At 40.4% G+C, this 12,639-nt stretch overlaps 1 protein-coding gene across 1 annotated transcript; it reads right to left on the bottom strand.

Moving 5' to 3' along the window:
- Positions 1-3,156: 3,156 nt before the first annotated feature.
- Positions 3,157-3,962, bottom strand: LOC129553535 (protein tyrosine phosphatase type IVA 1). Its single transcript, XM_055422363.2, has one exon. It carries the CDS (start codon positions 3,838-3,840, stop codon positions 3,319-3,321), a length of 522 nt encoding a protein of 173 aa, XP_055278338.1. The 5' UTR covers positions 3,841-3,962; the 3' UTR covers positions 3,157-3,318.
- Positions 3,963-12,639: the final 8,677 nt, after the last annotated feature.

Raw genomic sequence — 12,639 nt, 5'->3', positions numbered from 1 at the left:
TAAGGGACTCTCAAGAGTCTTCTCCAACACCACAGTTCAAAAGCATTGATTCTTCGGCGATCAGCCTTCTTCACAGTCCAACTCTCACATCCATACATGACCACTAGAAAAACCATTGCCTTGACTAGACGGACCTTGGTTGGCAAAGTAATGTCTCTGCTTTTTAATATACTATCAAGGTTGGTCATAACTTTCCTTCCAAGGAGCAAGCGTCTTTTAATTTCATGGCTGCAATCAGCATCTGCAGTGATTTTGGAGCCCAAAAAAACAAAGTCTGACACTGTTTCCACTGTTTTTCCATCTATTTCCCATGAAGTGATGGGACCAGATGCCATGATCTTAGTTTTCTGAGTGTTGAGCTTCAAGCCAAATTTTTCACTCTCCTCTTTCACTTTCATCAAGAGGCTTTTGAGTTCCTCTTCACTTCCTGCCATAAGAGTAGTGTCATCTGCATATCTGAGGTTATTGATATTTCTCCCAGCAATCTTGATTCAAGCTTGTGCTTCTTCCAGCCCAGCGTTCCTCATGATGTACTTTGCATATAAGTTAAATAAGCAAGGTGACAATATATAACCTTGACGTACACCTTTTCCTATTTGGAACCAGTCTGAAATCAAAGAGGACACAAATAGATGGAGAAATATACCATGTTCATGGATCAGAAGAATCAATATAGTAAAAATGAGTATACTATCCAAAGCAATCTATAGATTCAACTCACTCCCTATCAAGCTACCAACGGTATTTTTCAGAGAATTAGAACAAATAATTTCACAATTTGTATGGAACTACAAAAAACCTCAAATAGCCAAAACAATCTTGAGAAAGAAGAATGGAACTGGAGGAATCAACCTGCTTGACTTCAGACTATAATACAAAGATACAGTCATCAAAACAGTATGATACTGGCACAAAGTCAGAAATATAGATCAATGGAACAAAATAGAAAGCCCAGAGATAAATCCACACACCAATGGACACCTTATCTTTGACAAAGGAGGCAAGAATATACAATGGAGAAAAGACGTCTCTTTAAGAAGTGGTGCTGGGAAAACTGGTCAACAACCTGTAAAAGAATGAAGGTAGAACACTTTCTAACACCATACACAAAAATAAACTCAAAATAGATTAAAGATCTAAATGTAATACCAGAAACCATAAGACTCCGAGAGGAAAACATAGGCAAAACACTCTCTGACATAAATCACAGCCAGATTCTCTATGACCCACCTCCCAGAGTAATGGAAATAAAAGCAAAAATAAACAAACGGGGCCAAATTAAACTTAGAGCTTTGCACAATGAAGGAAAATATAAGCAAGGTGAAAAGACAGTCTTCAGAGTAGGGGAAAATAATAGCAAACAAAGCAACTGACAAAGAATCTCAAAAATATACAAGCAGCTCTTGCAGCTCAATTCCAGAAAAATAAGTGACCCAATCAAAAAATGGGCCAAAGAACTAAACAGACATTCCTCAAAGACAAATGGCTTACAAACACATGGAAAGATACGCAACATCACTCATTATCAGAGAAATGCAAATCAAAACCACAAGGAGGTACCATTCACCCTAGTCAGAATGGCTGCTATCAAAAAGTCTACAGACAATAAATGCTGGAGAGGGTGTGTAGAAAACGGACGCCTCTTCCACTGTTGGTGGGAATGCAAACTAGTACAGCCACTATGGAGAACAGTGTGGAGATTCCTTTAAAAACTGGAAATAGAACTACCATATGACCCAGCAGTCTCACTACTGCATATACACACTGAGGAAACCAGAATTGAAAGAGACTCATGTACCTCAATGTTCATCGAAACACTGTTTACAATAGCCAGGATATGGAAACAACCTAGATGTCCACTGGCAGATGAATGGATAAGAATGTTGTGGTACATATACACAATGGAATATTACTCAACTATAAAAAAGAATTCATTTGAATCAGTTCTAATGAGGTGGATGAAACTGGAGCCTATTATACAAAGAGAAGCAATTCAGAAAGAAAAACACCAATACAGTATATAACCCATATATATGAAATTTATTTTATTTTTTTTTTGACGATAAATGCGTATTATCATTTATTTAATGTTTAAGCTCTTGCACTAGATTTTTACAAGCTGGTGAACACTGACAAATTATTTCTCCCACAGAACTATAACCACTTGTTCCCGGACAGTATAAATATATGGTTGAATTAACGTTAATACACATCACCATTTTATCAATTACATAATAAAACAAATTGTCAAGTATCCAAATATTAAGTTGCACAGCTCAAAAGGTATATAAAATATTAAATGTCTGCTCAATTCATTAGCAGAAACCCACTTTTTTTTGCAAGAGAGGCTGGGAATCACACTTCAAACAAAACCAAGTTGGTAAACAATTTCAGGTTAAGTATGAAAAAAAATTACAAGAATTTCAGAAATTTTGATTAATTGTTTTAGTTACAGTAACAAAGTATTTCTACCTTTTAAAAAAATATTTACTAAATTAAAGCACATATTCTACATGTTCTGCACAAGACAAAGGCAACATTTTACTAAAAATACTTAATAGCCCCCTCCCATTCTTTTTTCAGGCCCTCCCTGTAAGTTGCACCCCAAAGTGCAAACATTAAAATGAACTGTAAGGCTTTTGTCTGGAGACATTAAAGACTTGTGCTTCTTCTGTACAATGTAGATTTTCAAAATGGAGGCCTTCTACAACATAAAATGAGATTTATAGAAAGATATTAAATAATCACTGTAAGACTTGGTTAATTAAAAAGAGAGCAAATCTGATGTATACTGGTATGAATGTGGGAGATGTAAACATATTGTGAGCAAACAACCTCATAGGCCCTATTTTCTATGCTTGAAATGATGCAAGGAATAAACCACATAAGGTCCAGAGTGTTCATAGTTCCTGGGATTTGTTCTATATAATACTAAAAATATACAAGTATTGTGCTGGGTATTTTGGCACCTAGTCTTTCTAAATTTCTTACATATTGGTAAGATTCTGGCATGGAAACAGATTTAATGACATGACTCAATACTGCATGATTTCAGGAAAGGTCAATTGGTACAAATTATAAGCACATATCAAATGCTGAACAGCAAGAATTCTTTACCAGTATCCAAATAGGTTGATCAGAACCTGAACAGAGACTGCAATTCTGCCAGGCCTGTGGCCTGGTAAAACTGCTTTTCAACACTCCTATGGAAGCTTCATCAGACTTATTCACCAAGTCAACCAGGCTATCTGCTATGTACGACAAATTCCATCCCGTCTCAAGTTGCACTTCCAAGCAATGGCATCATGCACCCTGGCTTTATTGAATGCAACAATTGTTTCTATGCCCATTGGAGTCTTTGAAGCGCAGCCGCATTTTAGGACGATACTTCTCCAAATACAAAAGTTGCTTGCTGTTAAAAGCTCCTCGCCGCTTTTGTCTTATGAACTGTACTGCATCTTCATATTTCATTCCACCTTCAATTAATGCTAGGGCAACAAGCACTGGAGCTCTGCCAAGGCCTGCAACACAATGAACAGCAATACAACAACCAGGGTCTTCACGAAACTTAATTTTCACAAGACTTAACCAATCATCAACAATCTGGTTAGATGGTGGTGCGCCATCATCAAAAGGCCAATCGAGAACATGGATGCCTTCTTTCTCCACAAGAGTAGTGTCATAAGTTGCTTCACATACTCTTACGATTGTGGTAACTCCATACTTCTTAAGTTCCTCTATAAACTTGCTTAACGTTGCATTAGTTGGGTTGTGTGTAATAAGAAATCTCATGTTCCTGTATGTAACTTCCACAGGAGCTGGGCGGTTCATTCGAGCCATGTTAATTTAGTTAAAAAACACTCAATAGGGATATGAAAGAATTTAAAAAATTGAATACAGAAATGACGCACAAGAAACACAGTCAACTTCAATATACTCCACTTGAAATTCTTAGTGCTTTTAAGTATGAAGGTGGGAGTAGTGAATTAATGAACCTCTTAACAAGAAGCAGCAATTCTTCGATCCAGTAATACTGAGGCAATAGAAAGGAAGTACACTGAGGTTTACCCCATCCAGATCAGAACTCTTGTAAAAAAAATGCTCTGCGGATTTCAATTCAACACTTCTGTGTCCAGGTTAACCAGTCTTATGGGGGCTTCTTGGTTGAGCAGTAATGAATTTCTGCAGTTCACTTGTCTGCATACAGGTCGTGCTGTGCCTGGCAGTAATCTCCACTGCCCTTCAGAAACTCCATAAATGTGTGACCGAGAACACCACAGAACTGAGGAATACTCATTGAAGATTGTGGCCTAACCATACAGCCGGTCGCGAGGCGGCGGCGGCGGCGGGGCAGGGGCGGTGGCGGGGCAGGGGCGGTGGCGGGCGTCTTGCGACAGCGGCGGCTTCGCGGGCGGTGGCGGCGGCGGCACCTGAGTCTGTCCTACAGTGAGCGGCCCGGGGAAGAGCGCGCAGCCTCGCTGCCCGCAGCCCAGGCAGCCAATGCGCGCGTCCCATATATATGAAATTTAGAAAGATGGTAACGATGATCCTATATGCAAGACAGCAAAAGAGACATAGATGTAAAGAACAGACTTTTGGACTCTGTGAGAGAAGGCAAGGGTGGGATTATTTGAGAGAATAGCACTGAAACATGTATATTAACATGTGAAATAGATCCCCAGTCCAGGTTTGATTCATGAAACAGGGTGCTCAGGGCTGGTACACTGGGATGACCCTGAGAGATGGGATAAGGAGGAACGTGGGAGGGAGGGTCATGGATGGGGAACACATGTACACCCATGGCTGATTCATGTGAATGTATGGCAAAACCACCACAATATTGTAAAGTAATTAGCTTCCAATTAAAATAAGAAGAAAAAATAACTTAAAAAAAAGAAACTGAATAACAGTTTATCAATTTTTTTGTTATTTTTAAAAGGATATTTCATGTTTCTTCTAACTACAAATGATTGTTTTATTTGAACACATTTTTTGATTAGTCAGAAATACTTCTTACATAGAATTTACTTTTGATAAACTGGAAATTAAAACTGTTAAATATTCAAATTCTACTTGATTTGTTTTTTTCATTTATTTTTGTGAAGAACGAACTTTTAGTTTCATTCATCTTTTCTATTGCTTTCTTAGTTTCTATTTTACTTATGTCTTTTCTGATCTTCATAATTTCTTTCCTTTTATTAACTTTGGGTTTTGTTTGTCCTTCTTTGTCTAGTTACATTAGGTGTAAAGTTAGGTTGATAACTTGAGATTTTACTTGTTACCTGAGAAAACCTCCCTTTTAGGACTGCTTTTCCTTCACCCCATAAGTTTTGGTTTTCATTTTCATTTGTCTCTAAGCAGCCATTAAATTAAAAGATGCTTGCTTCTTGGAAGAAAAGCTATGACCAACCTAGATAGCATATTAAAAAGCAGAGACGTTACTTTACCAATAAAAGTCCATCTAGTCAAAGCTATGTTTTTTCCAGTAGTTATGTATGGATGTGAGAGTTGGACTATAAAGAAAGCTGAGCACCAAAGAATTGATGCTTTTGAACTGTGGTGTTGGAAAAGACTCCTGAGACTCCCTTGGACTGCAAGGAGATCCAACCTGTCCATCTTAAAAGAAATCAATCCTGAATATTCATTGGAAGGACTGATGCTGAAGCTGAAACTCCAATACTTTGGCCACCTGATGTGATGAGTTGACTCATTGGAAAAGACCCTGATGCTGGGAAAGATTGAAGGCAGGAGCAAAAGGGGATGACAGAGGATGGGATGGTTGGATGCCATCACCGACTCAATGGATATGAGTTTGAGTAAATTCCAGGAGTTGGTGATGGACAGGGATGCCTGGCATGCTGCAATCCATGGGGTCGCAAAGAGTCAGGCACGACTAAGTGACTGAACTAAACTGAAACTGATTTTATAATTTTTTCCTTTGATTTCTTCAGTGACCCATTTGTTGCTTAGTAACATATTGTATTGTTTAGCCTCCAAGTATTTGTGTTTTTTGCAGTTTTCTGTTTGTCGTTGGTTTCTACCCTCAAAGCACTGTGGTAAAAATGTTCCTTGATATGACTTCAGTTCAGTTCAGTTCAGTCGCTCAGTTGTGTCCGACTCTTTGTGACCCCATGAATCAGAACGCCAGGCCTCTCCCTGTCCATCACCAACCCCATGAGTTGACTCAAACTCATGTCCACCGAGTCGATGATGCCATCCAGCCATCTCATTCTCCGTCGTCCCCTTCTCCACCTGCCCCCAATCCCTCCCACCATCAGAGTCTTTTCCAGTGAGTCAACTCTTGGCATGAGATGGCCAAAGTATTGGACTTTGAGCTTCAGCATCAGTCCTTCCAAATGAACACCCAGGATTTATCTCCTTTAGAATGGACTGGTTGGATCTCCTTTCAGTCCAAGGGACTCTCAAGAGTCTTCTCCAGCACCACAGTTCAAAAGCATCAATTCTTCGGCGATCAGCTTTCTTCACATTCCAAAACTCACATCCATACATGACCACTAGAAAAACCATAGCCTTGACTAGACAGACCTTGGTTGGCAAAGTAATGTCTCTGCTTATTAATATGCTATCTAGGTTGGTCATAACTTTCCTTCCAAGGAGTAACCGTCTTTTACTTTCACGGCTGCAATCAGCATCTGCAGTGATTTTGGAGCCCCCCCCCAAAAAAAAGTCTGACACTGTTTCCACTGTTTTTCCATCTATTTCCCATGAAGTGATGGGACCAGATGCCATGATCTTAGTTTTCTGAATTTTGAGCTTCAAACCAACCTTTTCACTCTCCTCTTTCACTTTCATCAAGAGGCTTTTGAGTTCCTCTTCACTTTCTGCCATAAGGGTGGTGTCATCTGCATATCTAAGGTTATTGATATTTCTCCCAGCAATCTTGATTCCAGCCTGTGCTTCTTCCAGCCCAGTGTTCCTCATGATGTACTCTGCATATAAGTTAAATAAGCAGGGTGACAATATACAACCTTGACGTACTCCTTTTCCTATTTGGAACTAGTCCGTTATTCCATGTCCAGTTCTAACTGTTGCTTCCTGACCTGCATACAGGTTTCTCAAGAGGCAGGTCAGGTGATCTAGTATTCCCATCTCTTTCAGAATTTTCCACAGTTGGAAGTTCACGGTTCACATATTGCTGAAGCCTGGCTTGGAGAATTTTGAGCATGACTTTACTAGCATGTGAGATGAGTGCAATTGTGCGGTAGTTTGAGCATTCTTTGGCATTGCCTTTCTTTGGGATTGGAATGAAGGCTGACCTTATCCAGTCCTGTAGCCACTGCTGAGTTTTTCAAATTTGCTGGCATATTGTATTAAGCACTTTCACAGCGTCATCTTTCAGGATTTGAAATAGCTCAACTGGAATTCCATCACCTCCACTAGCTTTGTTCGTAGTGATGCTTACTAAGGCCCACTTGTCTTCACATTCCAAGATGTCTGACTCCAGGTGAGTGATCACACCATCGTGATTATCTTGGTCGTGAAGATCTTTTTTGTACTGTTCTTCTGTGTATTCTTGCCACCTCTTCTTAATATCTTCTGCTTCTGTTAGATCCATACCATTTCTGTCCTTTATCGAGCCCATCTTTGCATGAAATATTCCCTTGGTATCTCTAATTTTCTTGAAGAGATCTCGTCTTTCCTATTCTGTTGTTTTCCTCTATTTCTTTGCATTGATCACTGAGGAAGGCTTTCTTATCTCTCCTTACTATTCTTTGGAACTCTGCATTCAGATGCTTATATCTTTCCTTTTCTCCTTTGCTTTTCGCTTCTCTTCTTTTCACAGCTATTTGTAAGGCCTCTTCAGACAGCCATTTAGCCTTTTTGCACATCTTTTCCATGCGGATGGTCTTGGTCACTGTCTCCTGTACAAAGTCACGAACCTCCATCCATAGTTCATCAGGCACTCTATATATCAGATCTAGTCCCTTAAATCTATTTCTCACTTCCACTGTATAATCATAAGAGATTTGATTTAGGTCATATCTGAATGGTCTAGTGGTTTTCCCTACTTTCTTCAATTTAAGTCTGAATTTGGCAATAAGGAGTTCATGATCTGAGCCACTGTCATCTCCTGGTCTTGTTTTTGCTAACTGTATAGAGCTTCTCCATCTTTGGCTGCAAAGAATATAATCAATCCGATTTTGGTGTTGACCATCTGGTGATGTCCATGTGTAGAGTCTTCTCTTGTGTTGTTGAAAGAAGGTGTTTGCTATGTATGACCAGTGCGTTCTCTTAGCAAAACTCTATTAGCATTTGCCCTGCTTCATTCTGTACTCCAAGGCCAAATTTGCCTGCTACTCCAGGTGTTTCTTGACTTCCTACTTTTGCATTCCAGTCCCCGATAATGAAAAGGACATCTTTTTTGGGTGTTATTTCTAAAAGGTCCTGTAGGTCTTCATAGAACCGTTCAACTTCAGCTTCTTCATCGTTACTGGTCGGGGTGTAGGTGTGGATTACTGTAATATTGAATGGTTTGCCTTGGAAACGAACAGAGATCATTCTGTCATTTTTGAGACTGCATCCAAGTACTGCATTTTGGACTCTTTTGTTGACTATGATGGCTACTCCATTTCTTCTAAGGGATTCCTGCCTGCAGTAGTAGGTATAATGATCATCTGAGTTAAATTCACCCATTCCAGTCCATTTTAGTTCACTGATTCCTAGAATGTCGACGTTCACTCTTGCCATCTCCTGTTTGACCACTTCCAATTTGCCTTGATTCATGGACCTAACATTCCAGGTTCCTATGCAATATTGCCCTTTACAGCATCGGACCTTGCTTCTATCACCAGTCACATCCACAACTGGGTATTGTTTTTGCTTTGGCTCCATCCCTTCATTCTTTCTGGAGTTATTTCTCCACTGATCTCCAGTAGCATACTGGGCAACTTCCGATCTGGGGAATTCCTCATTCAGTATCTTATCATTTTGCCTTTTGATCCTGTTCATGGGGTTCTCAAGGCAAGTATGTTGAAGTGGTTTGCCATTCCCTTCTCCAGTGGACCACATTCTGTCAGACATCTTCACCATGACCCGCCCATTTTGGGTGGCCCCACATGACATGGCTTAATTTCATTTAGTTAGACAAGGCTGTGGTCTGTGTGATCAGATCGACTAATTTTCTGTGATTATTATTTCAGTGTGTCTGCCCTCTGATGCCCTATCGCAATACCTACCGTCTTATTTGCATTTCTCTTACCTTGGTCGTGGGGTATCTCTTCACGGCTCCTCCAGCAAAGCGCAGCCATTGTACTTTACTTTGGACAAGGGGTATCTCCTCACAGCCGCCCATCCTGATCTTGAACATGGAGTAGCTCCTCTCGGCCCTCCTGCACCCGCGCAGCCACCGCCACTTCAACATGGAGTAGCTCCTCTTGGCCGCCACACATCTACATAAATCAGCCATGGGAATACATGTGTCCCCCCATCAGGAACCCCCCTCCCACCTCCCTTCCCACTCTGTACCTCTGGGTTGTCCCAGAGCACTGACTTTTGGTGCCCTGCTTCATGCATCAAACTTGCAGTGGTCATCTATTTTACACATGGTAATACGTGTTTCAATGCTATTCTTTCACATCATCTCACCCTTACCTTCTCTCACAGAGCCCAAAAGTCTGTTCTTTACATCTATCTCTTTTGTTGTTCTGCAGGTAGGATCATTGTTGCCGTCTTTCTAAATTCCATATATATGCATTAATATACAGTATTTGTCTTTCTCTTTCTGACTTACTTCACTCTGTATAATAAGATCCAGTTTCATCCACCTTATTAGAAGTAACTCAAATGTGTTCCTTTTTAATACGTGACTAATATTCCATTAGGTATGTGTACACAGCTTCCTTATCCATTCATCTGCTGATGGATTTCTAGGTTGCTTCCATGTCCTAGCTCTTATGAATAGAGCTGCAATTAACATTGGGGTTAATGTATTTCTTTCAGTTCTGGTTTCCTTGGGGTGTATGCCCAGCAGGGGTATTTCTGGTTCATATGGAAGTTCTATTTCCATTTTTTTTTTTTTTAAGAATTTCCACACTGTTCTCCATAGTGGCTGTACAAGTTTGCTTTCCCACCAACAGTGTAAGAGGGTTTTATTTTCTGTACAGCCTCCCCAGCATTTATGGTCCATAGACTTTTTTATAATGGCCATTCTGACCACTTTGAGATGATACCTCATTGTGGTTTTGATTTACATTTCTCTAATGATGAGTAACGTTGAGCATCTTTACAGATGTTTATTAGCCATTTAAATGTCTTCTTTGAAGAAATGCCTGTTTAGTTCTTTGGACCATTTTTCGGTTGGGTTGTTCACTTTTTGGTATTGGGTTGCATGAGCTACTTGTATATTTTAGAGGATAATTCTTTGTCAGTTGTTTCATTTGCTGTTATTTTCTCCTATTCTGAAAGCTGTCTTTTCTCCTTGCTTATAGTTTCTTTCATTGCACAAAAACTTTTAAGTTGAATTAGGTCGCATTTGTTTATTCTTGGTTTTATTTCCATTACTCTAGGAGGTGGGTCATAGAGGATATTGCTGTGGTTTGTCAGAGAGAGTTCTGCCTATGTTTTCCTCTGAGAGTTTTATACTTTATGCTCTTACATTTAGGTCTTTAATCCATTTTGAGTTTATTCTGGTGTATGATATTAGAAAGCTCTCTAGTTTCATTCTTTTACACATGGTTGACCAGCTTTCAAACTTTATAATGAAAAGGAAAAAAAAAGATGCCCTTTTCGTCATCAGTTCAGTTCAGTTCAGTTGCTCAGTCGTGTCTGACTCTTTGCGACCCCATCAATCACAGCACGCCAGGCCTCCCTATCCATCACCAACTCCCGGAGTTCACTCAAACTCATGTCCACAGAGTCGGTGATGCCATCCAGCCATCTCATTCTCTGTCGTCCCCTTCTCCTCCTACCCCCAATCCCTCCTAGCATCAGAGTCCTTTCCAGTGAGTCAACTCGTCGCATGAGGTGGCCAAAGTATTGCAGTTTCAGCTTTAGCATCAGTCCTTCCAAAGAACACCCAGGATTGATCTCCTTTAGAATGGACTGGTTGGATCTCCTTGGAGTCCAAGGGCCTCCCAAGAGTCTTCTCCAACACCACAGTTCAAAAGCATCAATTCTCCGGCGATCAGCTTTCTTCACAGTCCAACTCTCACATTCATTCATGACCACGGGAAAAACCATAGCCTTGACTAGACGGACCTTTGTTGGCAAAGTAATGTCTGCTTTTTAATATGCTATCTAGGTTGGTCATAACTTTCCTTCCAAGGAGTAAGCGTCTTTTAACTTCATGGCTGCAATCAGCATCCGCAGAGGTTCCTTTTCATCATAGGGGACTGGAATACAAACGTAGAAAGTCAAGAGATGCCTGGAATAACAGACAAGTTTGGCCTTGGAATACAAAATGAAGCAGAATGGAGGCTAACAGTTTTTCCAAGAGAACACACTGGTCATAGCAAACACCCTCTTCCAACAACACAAGAGGAGACTCTCAGTTCAGTTCAGTTCAGTCGCTCAGTCGTGTCCAACTCTCCGCGACCCCATGAATCACAGCACTCCAGGCCTCCCTGCCCATCACCAACTCCCGGAGTTCACTCAAACTCATGTCCACAGACTCTACATATGCTCTTATAGGTGGTCAATAGTGAAATCAGATTGATTATATTCTTTGCAGCCAAAGATGGAGAAGCACTATACAGTCAGCATAAACAAGACCAGGAGCTGACTGTGGCTCAGATCATGAACTCCATAGTGCAAAATTCAGACTTAAATTGAAGAAAGTAGGGAAAACCACTTAGGTATGACCTAAATCAAATCCCTTACATTATGCAGTGGAAGTAGCAAATACATTCAAGAGATTAGATCTGACAGAGTGCCTGAAGAACTGTGGATGGAGGTTTGTAACATTTTACAGGAGGTGATGATCAAGACCATCCCTAAGAAAAAGAAATGCAAAGAGGCAAAATTGTTGTCTGAGGAGACCTTACAAAGTGCTGAGAAAAGAAAAGAAGTGAAAGGCAAAAGAGAAAAGGAAATATATATCCATCTGAATGCAGAGTTCCAAAGAATAGCAGTGAGAGATAAGAAAGCCTTCTTAAGTGATCAATGCAAAGAAATAGATGAAGAGAACAGAATGGGAAAGACTAGAGATCTCTTCAAGATTAGAAATACCAAAGGAACATTTCATGCAAAAATGGGCATACAAAAGGATGGAAATGGTATGGACATAACAGAAGTGAAAGTGAAAGTCGCTGAGTCGTGTCCAACTCTTTGTGACCCCATGGACTGTAGTCCATGGAATTCTCCAGGTCAGAATACTGGAGTGGGTAGCCTTTCCCTTCTCCAGAAGATCTTCCCAACCTAGGGATCTAACCAAGGTCTCTCACATTGATGGTGGATTATTTAACAGCCAAACCACCAGGAAAGTCCAAGAATACTGGAGTAGGTAGCTTATCCCTTCTCCAGGGGATCTTCCCGACCCAGGAATCGAACTGGAGTCTTCTGCATTGCAGGCCGATTATTTACCAACTGAGCTATCAAGGAAGCCTGGACATAACAGAAGCAGAAGATATTAAGAAGAGGTGTCAAGAATACACAGAGGAACTACGCAAAAAAAGGTCTTAA

This window comes from Moschus berezovskii, chromosome 14 (genome assembly GCF_049115385.1).
Source record: "Moschus berezovskii isolate FMDL1 chromosome 14, NW_MosBer_1.0, whole genome shotgun sequence".
In the NCBI taxonomy this organism is placed as follows: Eukaryota; Metazoa; Chordata; class Mammalia; order Artiodactyla; family Moschidae; genus Moschus; species Moschus berezovskii.
The sequence above is the reverse complement of the archived record's forward strand: the minus strand, read 5'-3'. Positions and strand labels throughout refer to the sequence as shown.

Coding starts and splice junctions, on each gene's coding strand:
- LOC129553535 (XM_055422363.2), bottom strand. CDS start 3,840: ATGGCTCGAATGAACCGCCCAGCTCCTGTGGAAGTTACATACAGGAAC.